The 21,248-nt window shown below is 46.3% G+C and overlaps 1 protein-coding gene across 9 annotated transcripts in view; it reads left to right on the top strand.

Moving 5' to 3' along the window:
• Positions 1-21,248, top strand: part of LOC121598920 (serine-rich adhesin for platelets-like) — an 83,620-nt gene that overhangs the window by 56,273 nt on the left and 6,099 nt on the right. Inside the window, exons 1-11 of one of the 9 annotated variants that reach the window (XM_041926414.1) lie at positions 5,312-5,566; positions 12,165-12,839; positions 14,420-14,723; positions 16,213-17,778; positions 19,005-19,077; positions 19,148-19,214; positions 19,297-19,410; positions 19,497-19,587; positions 19,671-19,841; positions 19,913-20,082; positions 20,169-20,282. In XM_041926414.1, the coding sequence (XP_041782348.1) occupies positions 12,535-12,839; positions 14,420-14,723; positions 16,213-17,778; positions 19,005-19,077; positions 19,148-19,214; positions 19,297-19,410; positions 19,497-19,587; positions 19,671-19,841; positions 19,913-20,082; positions 20,169-20,282 (2,975 nt within the window). In that variant the 5' untranslated portion in view covers positions 5,312-5,566; positions 12,165-12,534. Of the gene's footprint in view, positions 1-5,311; positions 5,567-12,164; positions 12,840-14,419; positions 14,724-16,212; positions 17,779-19,004; positions 19,078-19,147; positions 19,215-19,296; positions 19,411-19,496; positions 19,588-19,670; positions 19,842-19,912; positions 20,083-20,168; positions 20,283-21,248 lie in introns of those variants that run through there. The other 8 variants (XM_041926759.1, XM_041926672.1, XM_041926591.1 and 5 more) reach the window with 8 other exon arrangements.

A 21,248-nucleotide genomic window follows, 5' to 3' on the forward strand; every position in this document is an offset into this window, starting at 1 on the left:
GGTCCTTTAGATGATATTCATTACTGGGACCGCCGTCACTACCAGCAGCAGCAGGCTTTCGGTATCACCTTCCTCTCCACCAACGAGGAGCACCCGGAAACCGATGCCGAAACCGGTAGCACCACCACGAACAGCCCGGAACGGCAGTACGAGGAGCCTTGCACGCCGAACGATATCGAGGTACCGATGCATTCCTACCAACCAAGCGAGTAATGTGTGTGAGTGTGCCGCCTTTTGCTTGTGAAGCGTGTGCGCTTAGCATAACGGGTTGACCCTCTTGGATTTGCTTCTGTTCTCGCGCTTTTCGGTTTTTTTCACACAATCATAGAAACAGTAAGAACCGCAAGCTATGATGCGTGTATAGGTGTTCCTCGTATTTCTCGCTCTCATTGTGATCCTTATTGCGATTACTATGCTGTCGATGCTTGGGTCACCGATTAGCTTTTTGCTTAGCTACACTATCACATTGCACCGTGCTACAAAAACATATTTATATATATTGAAACTCTTATGTGTGCCATTTTTGTGGGCCACTGCGAAACTGTTACATATACACACAGGCATAAAATTCTACACAAGCTGACCCCTAACAAACTCGGCATTTGCATGTGTTAGTTTGTATATGCTTTTTGTCTCTTATAGTGTTTTAATTGTGTATATCGATTGCTTCGTGCATTCGGCATTTTATATAACTATATTTTCTTCATTTAGAATTGTAAATATGTTTTTTTTAAGTCATAATCGCAACTACAGACAGATTTCTACTGTTTTCATACTACATATTCATTTCTTTTTTTCACACCCACATTGCTGTTTTTATTACACGCATAATCAACTCGAAACCAGTTTAAGTTCCTTCCTCTGTTGAAAATTAATGTGAAAGATAGTGAGGCGGTTTCCAATGACCGATCGATGACGACCGATAGTTCATTCTGTGCAATGATTCACCGATGAATAGGTTTTTGGTTCATTTTTAGCCAAAATTTGTCCACTGGCGAACCGTTGAAATTCGTTTTTGTTCATTTCAGAGTCATTTTAGTTCAGTTTGGTTCATTTTTATTCATTTCATGAAATTGTTGTTTCCTGGGTTGTGTTATACATATATCTGAAGTTAATTTTTGTTCATCAAGTTCATCGCAAACTATCGATCATCATCGATCGTTGGCCAGAAAGGGCCTCAGTATTAGTAATCGAAGCCTTAGATTTAATCAGTGACAGACAAAATTTGACGAATTTAGATTACGTGTTCACTTGACAAAAAGTGAATTGTACAGTATGCCGCAGTGCTGTAATTGTAAATAAGTAAATGGAGGTAGAAATTAAGCAAATGTTTCGCTTGAAATATCACTTGCCTCACGACTAGTGACTAAAGCGGGGGCAAGTGTCGTCGTGTAATAGTGAATCAAGGATAGTAATAATTGCATGCAAAATTTACATCTATTTTGAAAAAGAAAAAATGAAAGAAAAGGAAAGATAGAGAGAGAGAGAGAGATGGAGATATAAAGAGAAGGAAGTTATAAGACAAGGGAAGATACGCAATGAAGAAGACACTGGAAGACAAGCAATGAAGAAACGGCATATTGAAATCTGACATCGATTTTGACAGAAAAATATCTACAATAGATACTAAGTATTTGTATATCACTGTACAGTTTTTTTTAAATTATTTGGGAGTAACGGTCCGAAAAGGCCGTATTGCTCAAACTGTACAGTAATTGTTTGTAAGTGAATTTCCTCACTACTGATATGTGAGATTTGTGAGATCTAAGAAAGCTTGAAACCACAACGAGCCCAAGTCTCGTGTAAAAGGTTTAAATCGAAAAGTAAACATAGAATATAATAACGAATAGTGATTCAGGCTTAACCGACTTAAGAAAACGTACAGCCAAAGCGGGAGCAAGTGTCGTCGCATAAAAGTGAACAAAAGGTAGTAATAATTACATGCAAAATAGATGTAAAAAAAGAAGGAATGAGATAACGAGAGCAAAGGAAAGAAAGATAGTAAGAGAGTGAGCGTGTGAGCGAGTGAGCGAGTGAGCGAGTGAGCGAGTGAGCCAACGAGAGAGTGAACGAGTGAGAGAGTGAACGAGTGAGAGAGGGAACGAGTGAGCGAGTGAGCTAGTGAGCTAGTGAAAAAGTGAGAGAGTGAGAGAGTGAGAAAGTGAGAAAGTGAGAAAGTATGTGTGAGAGAGATAGATAGATATAAATAGATGGAAAGCATAAGAGCGAAGACGGCAGGCAATGAAGAAACTGCAAAAATCAGATTCGATTTTGACCGAAAACCATCGACAATAGATAATTTGTATATCACTGTACAGCAATTGTTTGTTAGTGAATTTCCTCACTACTGATATATGAAATTTGATCGATCTATGAAAGCTTGAAACCACAACGAGCCCAAGTCTCGTGTAAATTTGATCAATCCCAACCTTGCAGTTCGGTTGGATAAAGAACAACAAACTTTCCCAGTGTCAATACCCCTCCCAAAAGCCATAACCTCATTACCATTTGCAATAGTTGCCTTAAACTTGGCTATTTTCCAAATGCTTGGAAAATAGCTTAAGTTATAACGATATGTTAGCCAGGCACAGACCTAGTCAACTAGAAAGCTATGGACCGCATAGCCTTTTTAGTTGTCTTGGTACACGTCCCTAACGTGCAACTTTACAGAAACAATATGAAACACACAAACACAAAAAAGTAATACTTAGTTCTTCTTGGGTTCCACTTGACACTGGGAAAGCATTTGACTTCTAGACGCCAACGAAATCGTCAATCGAAAAAGCCACGACAGATGAACAAATAAAAAAAACAATTGTAACGAATATTAACGTGGTATAATACAACCAAAAGAAAAATAACAAGAACAAAATGAACAAATGAGAGAGGAAGAGCAACAAATCTGCCAAAAACAGATAAAACAAAAAATCGGCCAAAAAAATTTGAACCAGTTCAGTCGAATTCTAGACAGTCAGTCACAATTTTATTCCCGATCACGGTTACTTAGATAATTCCTTATGCTTTTCATGGAATATCCTAGAATTAAGCATTTGTAGACACTAAGACCGCAAATTTAACTGTATAGCAATAGGTCACAAGCAAATGATAAACAGTACAAATTATAATTGACATTGGAACGAACAACAAAACAATGATCCCAAGTGTCGTGTAAAATCGAACAAAGAGCGTTAAAACTAAGGAACAAATCCCAAGAATCGCAATAATCGAAGTTAGCGTTGAATAGCGTAGAACATATCAGTGAAATAGATTTCTGATTTATATTTATATATACTGCCAACCGGTCAAAAATTGTCCGTGTGATTTCGGCATTTTGTTCCTTAATGAAGATTATAATTATTTTAATCCGTTTGTTGCGCAATAAGCCATAGGTGTTCTATCTATTTTTTAATATTACATAACAATACAAGCACTTTCCGCTGCCTAACCCGGGCGGTTATAAATTTATTGAGGGTTTTTTACTTAATGAAATATAATGCTTACATACATTATATTTCACTGGTAGTTTGCAGGAATTAAAGCAAACACAAAAACTAAACATCTTCAAAGAGAACGATTACCGCCCAAGCAACAATTTTAAACAATTAACAACGTCCAATAAGGAATGATATAGACAAATACAGAAGAGAAAGAAATATGCTAAAATAAAAAAAAAGATAGAAACAGAGAGAGAGAGAAGCAGAGAAAGAGGAAGAGAGATAGAAAAAGAGATAGATCGATTAGTATCCTCAGTGCTTCTAGCGATTTGGCAAAATCAGTATCAAACGTTTTATGTGTCAAAGGTGATGAAGGTTAGAAAAGTGCGTCACAACTGGTGCAGGTGATCAGGTTTTATCTGATATACAGTGAAAGAGACAACTGCAGCCTGCTCCGTTTCATGGTGCGTTGTTGTCTCCCCGAGACACGAGAACCTTGAACTGCTTTTACTCGACGTTTCCCCGTGATTCGTTTTTGTCGCGTTGAAATGATCCTCCTCAGAGGATTGCCCCAACATCATTCCCGCCGTCCCTCCTCGCCCAGCTGTAGGTGTCGTGGGCGGCCGCGACAGTAAAATTTGTGTGACGGTTCGTGTCGGGTTTGCGCCAATAAAAACATTCTAGAGGTAGGACGAATTAGAGTGTCCCTAACCGGGCACTGTTCAGTATGCAGTAGGACGGAGAGAGAAAGAGATAAAAGAGAGAGAAAGAGATAAAGATATGACAGGAGGGAGAGAGGGAGAGAGAGAGAGAGAGAGAGAGAGAGAGAGAGAGAGATTTTTTTAACGGTTTGAAGCCACGATCACACACTGCGTGTGTAGCTCGTTCTAGCGAGATGTATGTATCGCTTACCAAAGCAGCAGCGACCCCCGCCGGCGTGTGTGCGATGTGTTCGATCACGCTTTCGGGCCGAGATCGACGATGGGGCGGATCGGTGGAATATGTTTATAAATAGGTGCCTTCTCGAATACCCGCTGTAGACGCAGTCGAGGCAATGGTTATGAGCGCTAGCGAGGCGAACATGAAAAGAGAGATAGAGGGAAAGAGAGAATCAAAGTGAGTGAGAGACAGACAGAGAGAGAGAGAGAGAGAGAGAGAGAGAGAGAGAGAGAGAGAGAGAGAGAGAGAGAGAGAGAGAGAGTTAATGAGAGAAATGAGGATAGAAAATCGGAAAAGCGGGAAGAGATAAATAACGAAAGCAAGAGAAATAGAGCAGGGAAATTCGGTACGTTACTTCTTCTGATCCTTTGCTGGTGGTCCTTCACTTGTATCTTATTACAACAAGATACAATTTGAGATTGAGAGAGAGAGAGACAGAGAGAGAGCGAGACAGATAGAAAGAGAGTTATGCATGAAGAGCGTGCATTAATGTGTTGCTTTTTTATCTGTTGGCGATCCAACAGAGTCGTGAGAGAATACGAGATGTGTCTTTGCATGCACGATGCACAGATTCGCGTATACCGAAGATACGCGTTACATTTACGTACCTACGTAGCCGTCTTGGTCTTGGTAGTGACCCTTCGGCCCACTCTCTCCATTGATACTGGCACACCGGGCCGCATTGAGGGCTTCCTGTGCCCGCTCTGAAAAGATGAGTACAAGTGTCCTACACCTCAACACCCCCAAACCCGCTGTTTGTAAGAAAAACTAGAAGGAGAGGAGATAAAAAAAATAACACACACACACACATCATTCATCTCAGATCCTCTCCACACATACTCATATATGTCTGTCATTAGATAGAAAGAAGCAGAAGAGGACGAAGCTATCATCGCCCCCAAAACACTCCGTCCGAGACGGAAAGCCGCACAGTAAAGACCCAAGAGAGCACATTAACGCCACGCCAGTCTTCCTTACCGCGCCAGCGTAAGCGGGCACGCTGTTTGTTCGTGTAGCGCGCCGTGTGTGTGTGTGTGTTTGCTGTACTGTGCGAGCGGGTGGAGCAGCCACCGTGAGCGATCCCGCGGAGCATCGTGTGGGCCACCCGCACCCAGCATCCGCCACAGCAGTGTGTGGTGTGTTTTCGTACCAGGGTTTTGATCGCGTGTGCTGTTAACGCTGGAGGTTCCTAAGTGTGTGCGGTTTTTCGTGTTGTTACCTGCGAGTGTTCCCATCGCAACAATTCTTGAGAGCGTTAAGGTGGCAGTTAGTGCTGAATATCCCGCGAGGTGTACTATACCGTGCACCGTGGCGTGCCTATGTGAATTTGCGCGTGCGTTTGCCCGGTGGTCATTTGCCCACCAGCGAACAAGATGTTGGAGTAGTTGGCTGCAGCCTTCCTCCTTTCACTCTATCGCTCGCTCTGTCTCTCTTTATTTGCCTCTATCACACTCTCGACGCACCAAAACCGTTCCGACAGAACGGAAAGCCGCCTTCAAGCACCCAAACACCACTCCATCAACTGCCGACGACTTCAACCTTCAACTGTCATCGTTGGTGCATAAGCTAAAATGCGGAAGAGGCTATAGTTGGAGCGGTTTTCCCACTGCCCTGCTCGGGGAGATTTCCAGACCGTTATCAAGAACTCCCAGTTTGGGGGAACTCCCAAACGCTCCGAGTATCTAAACGGAGCCCGAAATTACTGCTGTGGGATGATGCGAAACAGGATCTTGTAAAGATGGGAGACCTTTAATGCTCCCATATATCTAAACTGTAAGACATGACGCCCTGATCTTTTCTCGTGCTATGACGCACATCAGCGGACACATTGATTAACCTTTTGCGGATTGCTTTTGGAAGGAGCAACAAGACACAAAAAATGTAGAGTAAGGTGTAGAAAGGGTAAAAATCTTTTACTCTCTGACGTGTGTGTGTGTGTGTGTGTGTGTGTGTGTGTGTGTGTGTGTGTGTGTGTGTGTGTGTTTGTGTGTTTGTGTGCATGCAGCACACGTCATAGTCATAGGAATATACGCTGATGCTGGTGGCGATCGGATGCGAAAATTTGTGCGCAACTCTCACGGGGGTCTCACGTCGTTGTGTCGTGTCGTCCCGCGCTTGGGCGGAGAGATGAAAACATTCTAGAACGTTGTTGTTCGTTTTTCTTTTCCGTCCGCGCGTCTTCTTGTTTTGTCTTTCGCAAGGTGTTGCGAGCCCCGGCACTGGCCGGTCCACACCTTCACCCGCCACCGCTCGTTGTTTTTTTTATAGCGTTTTTTCCCACGCACCTCGTGTGGTCGGGGAAAATGCTGCTGCTGTTGCTGCTCTCCCACAGGCTGCCTGACATCGCGAGCCGTGTGTGTCTGTGTGTGTGTATTTCTCCATCACAATATTTGCTTCGCTTGGATTAAAAATAAAAGCATCACGATGTGTATGTGACAGCATTCCACCATACCCAAACCTGCTTGGCTTGGCCGAACGGTGATTGAACGATCCGTTCCGCGAGCATCATATGTTTGTGACATAATGCGCGGTGGCCAACATACACACACTCACACAGGCTATCTTTTTTTTTTGCCCGAGATGATGATGTGAGTTTGAGAAAAAGAAATATTTGCCCGTAGTTGACAAGGTGGTCGTATAGCAGGACCTCTTTTTTTCTTCTTTTATGCTCGCTCTCACTCACGCTCGCACTCGAGAAACGAAATTTACATCCCCTGTGCTCAGCTTCGGCGGTATGCTGCGTGTGGGGAAAAGGTGTAGTTTTTCTTTACCTCACTGCGCAAGTATTTTTATATTCGCGCGTGATTAAATCCCTCGCCACCAGTTAAAACTGTTCGGGGAGGGCAGCTGATGATGGTGATGAGCTTGCGAATAGGTTTGCTAACTTCGTAAGCAACCAGGCGCCTCCTTTTGCATGCGCGCAGCGCTGGATGGGGACGGTGGTGGTGGTGTGGCTTTTAGCTGCCATCATCTCGCAGAGGGGGGAGGGGGGCGAAAGCTAAACCCAACAGCAAGAAGCAGCAAAGCCGTTTTTATTTTATTCCTTTTTTGCTGTTGTTGCGCACGCTAATGCGCACGTTTGCGTAAATACGAGACTGGCGTAGAAAAAAAAATCACCCCCTCAATTGGGGGAGGGGTGTAGAAAAGGTGTATCTGTGTGTGGCGACATTGGTTAGGTCCAAGCAAGAACACGGCTAAGAAGTCAGGGGGGTGTGAGGTACGAAGGACTAAGGAAAAGAAATTGTTCTAGAAGGAAAGTAATCTTCTTTCGCTGGGTGAGCTATTTTGTTCTTCATGTCTCCATTTTTGCAGCAAAGGGAATTTTGCGATTCATACGGATTGTTAAAGAGCATTATTACCTGCCCTAATGGCACCAGCCTTGAAGCATGAGCTCATACTGTTCGGTCGCTTGCTCGCGAAAAAATATGTTTTGTCAAAGAAAAACGAGATGTCATCGTAAGCAATTTTTATAAAAATATTGCTCATCTGGCTTGTCCTAAATGATCGTGAGTGTTTTTTTTGCCATCCCCTTCCATGTGATTCATAAACATGTCATCTGCTTTCAATATTTCAACAGCACCTCTTTGCTCTCTGCTGAGTTGAAGGACGCAGGCGACTTATTTGTGCTGCGTGAATTAGCGCACCTGGGTTAAGTTGTCGTCGGGCGAGAAATGAAAATAGGGAAATCGAAAAGTCGTGAGCAACATCCAGGTCAGATCAGTATATTATCTCGCGTGCTCTCTCTCTCTCTCTCTCTCTCTCTCTCTCTCTCTCTCTCTCCCTCTCTTTATCCGTATTAGTACACACCTCCAGAGCGTATTAGAGAGCGTGAACGTTTGCGGGCTTAGAAATATAATGCGAACATACATTGCCCAGTTGGGTATAATGCAATAAGTGTGTTAAAATTAGCGAGTTAGTGAGAGTAGAACGGTGTCATACTGTCGAATGGGTCTTTTAACCTTTTTTCAAATGTTTTTCAAATAAGTAAGCATGCTTTCAAGTTTAAACAATATGTATTCTATTTTTTCATAATGCTATACCATTTTCAAACTATTAGTGTATGAAGACACTGTATGAAGCACATCGTCCACGGTACAATCGAAAAAGAAGAAGCGAAATTTGGCTAATCTAGTACTAAGGGATTTCTTTTTGATTTATTTTCCTGTTTGTGAAATTTTCTAATACATCCCGTTTCGGATAACAATGTAAATAAAAGCAAAATTAAGCCATTGATGTGAAATAACATAAATAATACAATAAAGGTCTTGTGTGTTTCACGTTTGCTTTGTATGAAGTTTTCATTCTCATCATCATCCGAGATTTCATCGGAAATCACTGGAACGTGTATGCGTGTGTGCTTGTTTTTTGTTTTTTTTTTTTACTATTTCCCTGCGGTCATCCTAATCTGGCAGTCCAACACGTTCCTCGGCAGCTTTCCAACAAGCGAAATGCAAAGTCGATGGAGTCGCCTGGTGCTTCATGTGTGCTGCTGCTTATGCACCCCCTTGATACGCATATTAGCACGCCTGCTGGCAAAATCAAAGCACCAAAATGAGCAACAACATCAACCAAACGTCTCAATATCTCTCTTCTCTTCTTCCCTTCCCTTTCTGATACTCCCTTTCCTTCCATGTATCGTTTATGCTCACATAAACTCGCAAAAAAAAACATACACACACTCACATGACCCCGGGTCTCTCCATCGTTTTCCATCATCCAGTGCCTTGCGACCTGTTTTTGTATTCTCTAAAAGTATATATACATGGTTGTGTGTGTGTGTGTTTATGTGTGTGTACTTAGAGTTAGGACTTCAAAAGAAAAAAAACGTACAAAAACAAAACAAACCCCCCGAAGGCACAGCACCATACATCCCTTCCCTATCCGGTTCCGCCTCCATTTTGTAGCCGCCTTCATATACGTACCCATATGTGAACATACGTGTTCAAGCCAAGTTTCGACAAGCTGTGAATTTGTCCACCGAACAAACGCTAAACAGAAAATGCAAAAGAAAAGGTATTATTGTATTTGTATCATCACATGTAACGGAATGAACGGGAGTCAATGTTACACGATCGTGCTTTAACTATGCTTTGCTTATAGTACTGCCTGGCTATTTGTATTATTTTGGTTTACTACATCGTTTCAACTCCACTAATATATCGCAAGGATCGCTCGCCCATAGTGGTGATTGTTCGACTATGAACATAAACAACTCACAACTACTCCTGGAAGAACTCCAAAAACTCTGTCCCTATACATAGGCACGTCTGTCAATCGTCTGTTCGCGGGCCTTTCGTGACTCACGTCACTCAGAGCCTTCGAGATAATCTAGCGCAGTGTAAAATGCACGCAACGTTCACATAGCAACTGAATGTTGCACTTCAAGCTTAAAAATTGGTAGTTCGTTCGTTCGTTATATATTGGTAGTTCGTATCTATGTAAATTGATATGTAATGCATAGGACTAAAATCTTTTGATGGCTTTGGTCCTCTTTGCATCACGATGAGGCATTCGGTATAGTGATGGAAAAATGAAGTTTTCTGGAATCGATTCAGGAAATGGCTCTGGCATTAGCTGCGGAATCAGGATCGACTCCAAAATCGGAGTCGGTTTCGGTATCTCCACAAGAACAGGCGTTAGGGTGCTATGATGCTCCAACATTGCATTGGTAGCCGCAAATAATTCAAATTATTCGGAAAAAGATTCGGAGATTCTAGGACTGATTTCGCTCTCCAAAACTTCTGATTTCAATTCCAGAACTGATTTAGATTCTCGAGACAATTCCAATTCCGGAGTCAATTCTATTCCCAATTCTGGAGCAAATTGCGATTCCCGGTTGGATTCCGATTCGGGAATTAATTCTGGAATAGGAGTTCGCTCCGGAATAGGAATCGATTTCAGATTCGGAATCGGCTGCAGAATTGATGCCGAACATGGAATCGAAATCCGGTAGGTTCGATTCCGAGCTCCTACCACAAATTTGGTCGATGGACAAGGAATGGAATGCATTTTGCACCAAATTCCTCAATTACCTTCAAATTTCTCAAAACATTTGTACCTGTAGGCCGTGCCCTGTATATCATCAAACATCTTTTGGGCGGTAGATTCTATGCAGATTTTACTCGTTTGTATCCAATCTGACTAGTTCCGGAGCAAACCTTGTGCTCCTAAGTATGCAATAATGCATGTTTAAATGTTGGGAGTATCTGGATTGACTCTTATGAGCTATATATACTAGAAGTGATCAAACCGTCTATGTTACAACGCCACATCAGTGGTTGCCCTGAAGACGTCACTCGTATCCTTTCCAACACGGTGGTACGGTGGTGTGGGAAAAGGGGAAAAAGGGAGCATGAGTCTACCATACATTAACACGATGAATGATGAATGAGTCCGGATGTTGGTGGACCGTGTATCGCCCTGTGGTCTTTTATGGACCCAAGCCTTGGACCATCCTGGTGGAGGATGCAAACGCTCTGTTTGAGCGATGCATGTTCCAGTCCATCTTTGGCGGTGTGTTTGAGCATGCAGTTTGTAGGAAAAGGATGAACCTAAGAGCTTGCTGCCCTGTACCGAGCATCCTGACGGCGATGAAGGCGATGTTATGAGGATATCGAACTCATGGCCTACCAAGGAGTTGTTCGACAGCAACGTCCAGTCCGGCACAGAGCGCAGGACAGCGAGCTCGATCTGTTGGAGATCGGATGTCTACATGGATGGGAAGCAGCATCCTGGAGAATTATTGTTGAACGTGCCATGTCACAACGACGTGCTCTACTCTACAAGCAGACCAACGAGAGGAAGATAGAGAAAGAGAAAGAAAGAGATATAGAGAGAGAGGAAGAGAGCGAGAGAGAGTAAACGATCGCGATGAATAAAATCCACCACAGCACCAATGCGAGCGAGTACGAACTGCATTCTGTCTGCAGTGGTGCCCGCCACTGTGTCAGTTTGTTTGATTGGAGAGGAATGGAGGCAGGGTGGGTGTTTTTTGTTGTTCATTGGCTTCTTTCTTCTTCCATCAACACTTGCGCTACGCGGGATCGAACACGTTACGCGCGAGTGCGGGTGCGTCAAGATCGGTAGCTCGGTATATCATATCACACACTCGGGTTCGGTTCGCGTCGCGCCCAGCTGTGTGACACAAATGGTGGGCACACTGTGCGTGTGCCAGCGTGTGAGTGTGTGGTATAGAAATTTAAAAACAGAGAAGCAGAGAGGAGTGTGCTGAGGTATAAATATAAATATATATACATATTGCTGCTGATAGCAAGCGGAGCAAGTGTGTTTCCTACCCCAAAATAGCGCGTTCGCGCTAGTGTTACAGATACAGGGAAACAGAAAGAGAAATAGAGAGAGATTGATACAGTGAGAGAGCGTGAGCAGGACAGTGTGGCGTATACGGATTTGGAGAGTAGGTTTAGTTCGCCAACCGCAGCCATTATCACAATCCATTCTTCTGGGATATTGTTGATCATTGGGCTCGGCTGCCCTGCGGAGAGCGCAAGTAACGCGCGTAGCAAGTGAAACGCGTCACTATTGATGCGCTGCAGGGTTCAGGATAGTGGTATGAGGAAGCACTCTGCACTCTTCCCCCCTTATGTGTGGCGACAACACACTAAACAACGGTGCGTTGGATTAGCTGGTCTGTCTGCCGTCTTCCGGCCATCTCGGCTAACGCGCGCGTGTGTGAGCGCGCACGAGCGCGCACGCTCGCGCTTTCACACGCAACTTACGCATAGTGCAGGTTTCGGCTTTGATAGCACCCCTGTCCGCTTCTCCCTTCGCCAGAGAGTGTATATAGCAAGAGAGAAAAGACACGCACGATGGTGATTTAGTGTGTGCAGTTGTGGCAGCCGACCGTATTGTGCAGATCTCGCCCCCTCATTCTAGCCCCCCCTAAGTGCTTCCCCTTTCTGATCCGAGAACACGCACAACAGTGGTGAACGAGATAAACAAGTGCACGCGCGTGTGTGTGTTTAGGAATAGTGAGTGTGTGAGACAGTGCGAAGAATTGTTCGTTCGTCCCCTCGTGCCCTGGGGCTGCATTGACCGCAACGCATCGCTCTGACGAAGTGTGATAGAAGAGTGTGTGTGTGTGAGAGCGAGAGAGAGTGAGCAGTGTGCAAAATCCGTGGTGCTACTGCTGTACTAACCGGCCATGGCGGCCAGCACCACCACCACCACCACGGTGACACCCTCGTCGTCCTCGACCGGCGCTTCGGCATCATCGACGTCGTCCCGGCTGTCGGCCGAGCGGCTGACCAGCCTCGGGACCACCTCGGGCGGCCCCGGTACCCGGCGCCGCTACATACGCAGCAACACTGCCAGCGTCACCCAGCTGTTGTCGGACAGTTGCAGCAGCATACTGCAACGATTCCGCCGCAATCCGAGCGAGAAGTTGGAGCAGCAGCAGCATCAGCCGCAGCACGGCCAGACGACGCAACAGAAGCGATCGCAGTTTCGGTAATAATGGACGGCGGTGCATTTTCCCTTACTATCGGATCGGCGGTGGTGTTTGGTGTTGCGTGGGTACTGTAAGCTGGCACGGGGTATCGTCCCTTGCCTAGAGGAACATCCAGGATCGATCAAGTGTTGTTCCGATGTCCGTGCTAGTCGGTTCGATCAGCTGATAGTGGAATTAGTGTAGGGGTCTAGCACATCAACCATCTTCATTCGAGTGATCTTTAGGTTCGAGTGTTTTGTAGGATTGCGTGAAGTCGAAAGTTATCCGAGCGTGTGATGTGCAAATTCTAAAATGCGCCTACTGCAAGACTTTAATTACATCATCAGTGGATAGGTGGACAGAGCCTCAGTATCAGGAATATTTAAGGACCTACTTGTCCCTACTCTGAGTAGTACCTACTCTGTGTGTGTATGTGTATTTTGGGGGTCTTCCGAAACATTCACAGTGCAGTTCACAGGCTGGGAGAGTGCATAGCATACATCCAACAATCAACATTTAACCTCACCAATTCCTCATCCCTCCCCAACAAACCGGAAGTATATTCCACTCCCCTCTCTAACTCCCCGAATGACATTGCGCGTTATCTAATAGTTTTAAATCGGCCAATTTTCGGTCGTCGGCTTGCGGCCGTCGACGTCACCAACAACCTCCCCAATCATTGAAATACTACAACACACGGCCTCCTTTCTGCCTTTGTGTACATGCGTGTCTGTAGTCGTATGTTTTCAGATAAGCGGTCCGAGATTTACCCTTCGAGAGGCCTCGGCTACTGTGGACTACTGAAACAAAGCGAATTTATACACACACACACACACACACACACACACACACACACACACACACACACACACACACCACACCACACACACACACACACACACACACACACCACACACACACACACACACACACACATATAAACACGCACAAATAAGTCTATTCTAGACCTCTACCGCATCTCCCCCTGTTGGTCGTCATCTTCTGCGCACTCGCACATGGTTTATGTTTGAGGCGGGGAAGAATTCGCGCCAGCAAGGAAGTGTAATTTCGGTATTTTCATTGCCCGACCGCAACAGCAGTGCACGGTGGGTATTACGCCAAGCCACAGCAAGGGCAGAGGCAGAGGAAAGGGGGAGGTGGGGGTCAGTGTGTTGCAAATTGCGTGAATTGTGTATGCGCTTGCGGTATTCTGCAGTCGCCTTGTATTTACTACCTTCGGGGCCGGAGGTTTTCCGGGGTATCCGTGCTCTGGCAGCAAAAGCATAACAAAGGACCGCCCACAAACACCGTCTGTGTGGGCCATGGTTGTTTATACTGTTCGGAAATGAGTTTTATGAGGCACATGCATTCATTGAGGCACTTCCAAGTATTGAAGGTTTGAGGTTGAATGTCGAATCTCACGACATCTCTGAATAGGAACAGGAACGAGGACTCAAAAACTCAACCCAACATCTTAGAAGCAACGATAGCACCGCCAACACCACCACCACCGTTCGCCTCCGTTTGAAATCTCCATCTCCGTCTCTCTCACTTACACCTTTTCTCTTAATTCTGTTAACCTCGCTGCAAACACCGCTAGTGGCTTCAACGAGCTCACGACATCCGCGTCGACCAGCTCGATCCTTTCGCACGGAAGCGGCAGCGCGACGGCCACCTCCGACTATGGCAGCCTCGGGTCGTCTACCGACTCGGTGCACCGGTCGCCATATCTGAGCAGCTTCAACAGTACGATGAGCTCGTACTACAAGCCACTGTTTCGCACCTTCGGCAAACGCTTCGACTCACCGACGGCGTCCAGCGGGGCGTCCACCGCTTCCACGCACCAGCTGCACGCATCGAGTAATAGCAGCAGCAGCGGCAGCAGCAGTATCACACGCAGCAGAGTAAGTGATCGGATGTGTCGTACCCACACACTGTGAAAAAAGAGGAAGAGAGAGAGAGTAATAGGGAGATATTAGGTTAGGGTAATTTATAGTTGATATATTATCGATCAATCGATCGGGATCTTGAAGATCCTACATGAATGTGTACTTCAAGTAATGGTTATAGACTGTATAAGGTACATGGGTAGTGGAAATTTTATGCACCAGTAACAAAAATATTAGTTTAAAAAAATATGGATTTTGTGGTACTTGTTTCCTGGATCTAACTCTGAAAACATTCTGCGATAAGTTGAAATCAAATGCATCGTTGTTATTAGTGAAAGTCCGAGCTATGAGACCAAGCGATGAGTAATTCAAATCTCGAATCGACTCTTCAAAAATTCTTTAAAATCCAAGGATTCATTAATCTTCAAATATTCATAAATCTATAACATTCATAAATCCATTAAAATCGATACATCTCCAGGGATTTATGCATCTTAAAAATATTAAATTTGCGCGATACCGCCAAATAATATGCCCGTCATGAATTCGAGCCTTGGATCGACCGGACCGCCTCCTCGTCGCAAAACAAACTATCCGACTGCGTGGTACTTGCCAAGAAGTCTCGAAATTCTTTATAGGCTGGCATGACCACCGAGGCTGTTACGCCAAGAAGAAGAATAATGAAAAGCTCAAACTCTATGAATTGGAGATTTGTGAATCTCTTGAAATTCATAAATCAATGATACCCTAGAGATTCGTGAATCTTTTGAGATATATTAATCTTTCGAGATTCATGAATCTTTGGAGATTCGTGAATCTTTGGAGATTCATGAATCTTTGCAATCGAAATCTTTCTTGGCTACCGAAACTGCTTGTGCTGCCTCGCTTCGCCTTTCTAAGGACAGCAGGTCCAGAAGAAGCCGTCTAGTCTCATATGTTGGAGGCTGGTTCATGTTTCAGCTTAAGGTCCGTATAGCTATTCTTGTGCACTTTTTCTGAATACGCTCAATACGTGTGGACTAACAACTTTGCGGAGACCATGTTACAACATTGAATATAAGTATGGCGCGGCGACCTATTGGCGCCGAGCAGTAGTTTTAGACAGAAAGGGTCATTCAAATCAGATGTCATACGATGAATGGAACCAAGCTGCAGATATGCTTTATCGATGACAGGCTCTTACGTACCCTGTTGACGAAAAGGGAGTGACGTGTCAGGAATAGTACCTAAGTCCTAATTTCTTTGTTACGTGAGCGTACACCAGAGTCAAGATTGTAGTCTCTCAGAATAGGGTCCTTTTTACGAGTGCTACATATAGCTGATATAGGATCAGAGAGACCAACGAGGGTTTTATCATCAGGGAGAGATAAGGTGAAAGAGCATTAAGAACTCGAGGCGCAGATATCATCTCCCAGCAGGGCTTTTGTCTAGCAGAGGGATCGGCAGGGTTCTCGTTACTCTCAAGCACTGCGAGATAACCCGTCCACCACGTTCCAATTTGCAGCGCGAAAGCACAACCGAGGACAAGGACAAGACGCCACTGGTGGTCCCGGGCAAGGCGTCCGGTGCGGCAAGCGGCAACAGCAGTACTGGTGGTGCCGGTACCGGCAGCACCATCTCGCGCCTTGAGTCCAAGTACTCGGACATCCTCGACCGGGTGCACCGGCGCAAGGAGCAGGAGGACAAGGAGAAAACGCTCGAACCACCGTCCGGCTCGACGTACCATCAGCAGCAGCAGCTGCCGCAAACGCAGCGGCTGCTGAACCCGCTCATGAAAAGCTCCACCACGGCCAGCATCGTGCGGGACAAATCGTACTCGAGCGCGAAGGAGCGCACGCCGTACAAGCTGCAGCTGCTGCTCGGGAGCAGCCGCTCGTCCAAGCTGTCCTCCGGCACGAGCTCCACCGGCGCGATGGTGGACAGCCTGTACGATCGGAACGGCCGGACGTACGGGGCGGCGGACCGTAGCTCCGGTCTGCGCACGTTCGGAGCGAAGGAAAGCAGCTACCATCAGCACCATCACCACCACCAGCAGCAGCAGCACGGCGAGGGAGGCAAGGAGAACGTGTTCAAGTCGAAGTACGATCCGACCGAGCTGCTCTCGGAGGTGTCGGGCATGGCAAGCAGCGGCGGCAAGTCGCGCCGCACGATCAAACCGTACAAGCGCAGCGACACGACCGACATGGGCCATCTGCTGCACTCGCACCAGGCCCACCAGTACGGCCAGCCGTACGGCGACGGGTCGCTCGCGGACGGGTCGGCCTTCTCCGCGTCCGCGTCCAGCTTGACCACCAAGAAGGAGCGCCGCAAGAGCACGGCGGGCGGTGGCCGGTTCTTCGACGCGGACGGCATCTGCACGGTGCCGCTGTCGAGCGACGACGACCGCGACTCGTCCGGTGCGGCCGACGCCACCGACAGCAAGGATCCGCGGCAGCGGGAGCGCCAAAATAGGCGGCGGGAGATCGAAAGCCTGCTGCAGAAGTACGCCCCGCTGGACGATCCGGGCAGGCAGCAGCTGCTGCAGCAGCAGCCACCGCAGCAGCCGCGCCGAGAGCGCCGATCGCACGCCACCGTTAATCCGAGCACGACGGAACGGTCGCCCCGGCTCGAGGACGATGTCGCGTCGCTGCTGCTCCAGTCCGGCACGGCGTACCAGCGGCAGCGGACCTCCTCTTCCCACGTGCGCATGTACTACCAGCAACAGCACCAGCAGCACCAGCAGCACCAGCAGCAGCAACTGCAACAGCAACTTTACGGTACGGCCACCACCGGCACCGCTCTCGGGGGCGGGCTGCAGAAGTCGTACACCGTGCAGAACGTCGCTTCCCATCTGCTGAACGGGGCCGGGCACCAGCTGCACCACCACTACGGCCAGCAGCTACCGTACGGGGGTAGGGCGTACCATCACCATGCCGCTCCGGTCGGTGGTTCGATCCTGCCGATCAACACGGGCGCCGCCCACGCGTACAACAGCCGCACGGCAGCCGCCCTAGCGGCCGGCGGCACCGGCCTCGTGCAGAACCAGCTGCGCGGTCCCCGATCGCGCATCCCCAAAGCGCTGTCCACCTTTGTAAGGATTACTCCCACACCCACGCGCATACAATCAAACCATTATATAAACCATTATACAAACACGCACACACACAACGTTTGGCGTCGTCCTTGCATGTTTCTGCTGCATGATGAGACATTCAAATTCCCAACGATTGCATGCCCTAATCCTCTCCATCCTAGTGAGGCGTTACCGAACATCCGAAACCACTCCGGAGTGTGTGTGCATCTATGAGTGTTTGTGTAACCTAACAGGAAAGCCTAAGCTAATTAAACCTTACCTAAATCGCGTATTTGCTCTCTGCCAACGCCACATTGGTGAAATCTAGTTTGCAGTTTGCGTGAAAGCTCATATAAAAAACAAACACTTAAAGGGTTTTCCAAAGGCTCTCATAGTTGTAGGACACTTCCTTGACTCGTTCTTAAGGGGAGTGAACTTTAAATGATAGACATGCTCCTTGCAAATTCCAATCGGATTTGTCCAACAAGGGTACTATAAAATTCAATTCCTTTTTATATCAAGTTCATTTCACGTAAGAAAGCGTCAATAAAGTGGCTCACAGCCATGAGATCGCCTGGAAAACCCAGTATTGTCTTTTTTGGTTTTGGTTTATGAAATTTCATACCCACGAACTGTCACATTACCAATATACCAGCGGCCAACACGTTCGTCCACGAGTGATCAACACAGCAGGCTATGAAATGCCGCGAAGACAAACGTCACCTGCAAGTGTCAACCGGGAGCGAGCGAGTTGGCCCCGGTATCTACCACCAGTTTGTTTCTTTATTTGCGCGTTTAACCCTTAAATTGTGCGCATTTGTGATCCTGCAATGATTAACCTTTTGCTAATCGGTTATCTAGTGTCGTACCTGTGCTCCCGCTACCTGGTAAGACCGCCTGTGTGTGCATCGAAGAAACGTGTGAGATGATGGTGCGAGAGCAGCTCATCGATGCGAGTTACCGGTCATCCTTAATCGTTCATCATTGTTTTTAGTAAACGCATCTTAAACCAAGCATTATAAAGCATGTGACTTTTTTTAGTTTTCTTTTTACAACGAGTTTTTAGCTATTTAATTTGTTACACTGATAATCGCAAATGATCGTTTGGAGGTTTTTCGCCATTACCGTATTTTTTTACAACCAGTTTTGAGTGTGTGCTGTCCGTTGCACTCGCCCATACTCTCCCCCTAATATCGATTGCTAATTATATTTTGCTTCCTTCCCGCAACATTCCGACCGACCAGAAACAACCATTCATCCGGGACGATGCCGATGGCCATCTGATCTACCAGATCGGTGATATCCTGCATAACAGATGTGCGTAACAGCCAGATTGACGCTGCCCGAGATGAAATAAAGATTAATATTTGTTGTTTCGCCTTTGCAGATAAAATACTTGCCACCCTCGGCGAGGGTACGTTTGGACGCGTCGTCAAGGTGAAGGACTTGGAGCGGTAAGTGTGCATTGGTTTCGCTAGCGCCACCGTGGCCCTAATTACGCGAATGTGCGGTTTTCTCCCTTTTCGATTCACGCAGCAACCACGTCATGGCGCTGAAGATCATCAAGAACGTGGAGAAGTATCGTGACGCGGCCGAGCTGGAAATTGGTGCGCTGGAAAAGATCATGCAGCTCGATCCCAACCTGGAGCAGTAAGTAGTTCGCCGTTGCCGTCTTGCCAGTTGGCGCAATTATAAAACCATTTTCTTCAAATCCCCCCTTTCTGCTTGTGTTGCAGCTTGTGCGTGAAAATGCTAGACTGGTTCGACTACCACGGCCATACGTGTATCGCTTTCGAGATGCTTGGGCTGAGTGTTTTCGACTTCCTGGTAAGTGCAGCGAGCAGTGCACCGTTTTTGTTACCGTGCAGTTTAATAATGCGTGTTCCATGTTACCTTCTGGTACTCTGCAGAAAGACAACAACTACGAGCCATATCCGATCGAGCACGTACGGCACATCTCCTACCAGCTCTGCTACGCCGTCAAGTTCCTGCACGAGAGCCGCCTCACGCACACGGACCTGAAGCCGGAAAACATACTGTTCGTCGACTCGGAGTACACCACCACGACGGTCCCACGCAAGGTACGGACCGTATGGTCTCGCATATTTTATTATTATTATTATTAACATTCGCTCTTTCGCCTCCGTAACAGAACCGTGAAGTGCGCCGCGTCAACTGTACCGATATTCGACTGATCGATTTTGGCAGCGCCACGTTTGACGACGAGCACCACAGCACCATCGTCTCCACCCGGCACTATCGCGCACCGGAAGTGATCCTCGAGCTCGGCTGGTCACAGCCCTGTGACGTTTGGTCGATCGGGTAAGTGTTTTGCGATGGACGAGGATGCATTCGCCGGATGGTGGAAACTGATGGCTTGTTTTGTCTCTCTCCTCCGCTGCTTTTAGCTGCATCATGTTCGAGCTGTACCAGGGCGTAACGCTCTTCCCAACGCACGACAATCGCGAACATCTGGCCATGATGGAACGGATCCTGGGCACCATCCCTTACCGCATGGCAAGGTAAGATTCAGGGCGCTACCACTTTCGCCGTTACGATTGTGTTCTTTTGTGCGAATTCTTCAAACGAAAGGGAATTTAATGATTTAAGTATCAGTGATTTGTTTGGCAGAGTTTAACAAAAAAAGAATTGATCATGAGGCACTACCTGCTGCAGTTCTTTCATTTGATATTGCTACTAGATCATCCTTCATTTTCAATTATACCGGCTTATTCTATTCCTTCAATCGAGATATCTCGACGTCGTGTTGAATATTGCTAAAGCAATAACAAAAAAAAAAAAACAAAAAATTACTTTGCCTCTTAACTACTCCACTTCGAAAAGCGGGTTTGAGGTTTCCATAGAAATCTGTTAAGCAGTGGAGGATTGTGAATGGATTTTCTGCGTGTTTGAGCATCTTTGTAGATTTGTAGATTTTAGGTAACTTAGCAATTTTGTTTGGATTGTTAGATAAAATGGTGTCTATGTTTTGGTCCAGTTTGTAATTTGTTCTATTTTGTGCGAAGCCTAGGCAGTCTACTATAAGGTGTCGTCAACTGCATAGTAGCTGCATAGAGGAGGAGTTGATTTTTCTATTAGGTACCTGTGCGTCTATCTTGTATGTCCTATGCGCAGCCTGGTTAGAATCTTTAATTCTTGGCTTAATCTTCGCTATCTTCACGGCTCCGTGTCTATTCTGATAAAGCGTAAGACAAGATTTTTTTGGCTTAGCCAATTCTGGTTCCATGTTGCGTTTATTTTTGTCTTGAGCCATTTTGCAAAACCTTTTCTGTTTTCATAATCAATTCAACCTAATCGTTCTCGACATCAAAACCTCAGCAGGATTGAATGTTGAATATTTCAGTTTTCAGCAAATAAAACCTTTAGTTCTTGAATGGTATTAAAATTTGAAATTTGTTAAAGACAATCATTAAAACATCGAGACTTACACAGTCAACTCTTGCTTATTTGAGAGCCATGGGATTTTA

This window comes from Anopheles merus, chromosome X, assembly GCF_017562075.2.
Source record: "Anopheles merus strain MAF chromosome X, AmerM5.1, whole genome shotgun sequence".
NCBI classification, from domain to species: Eukaryota; Metazoa; Arthropoda; class Insecta; order Diptera; family Culicidae; genus Anopheles; species Anopheles merus.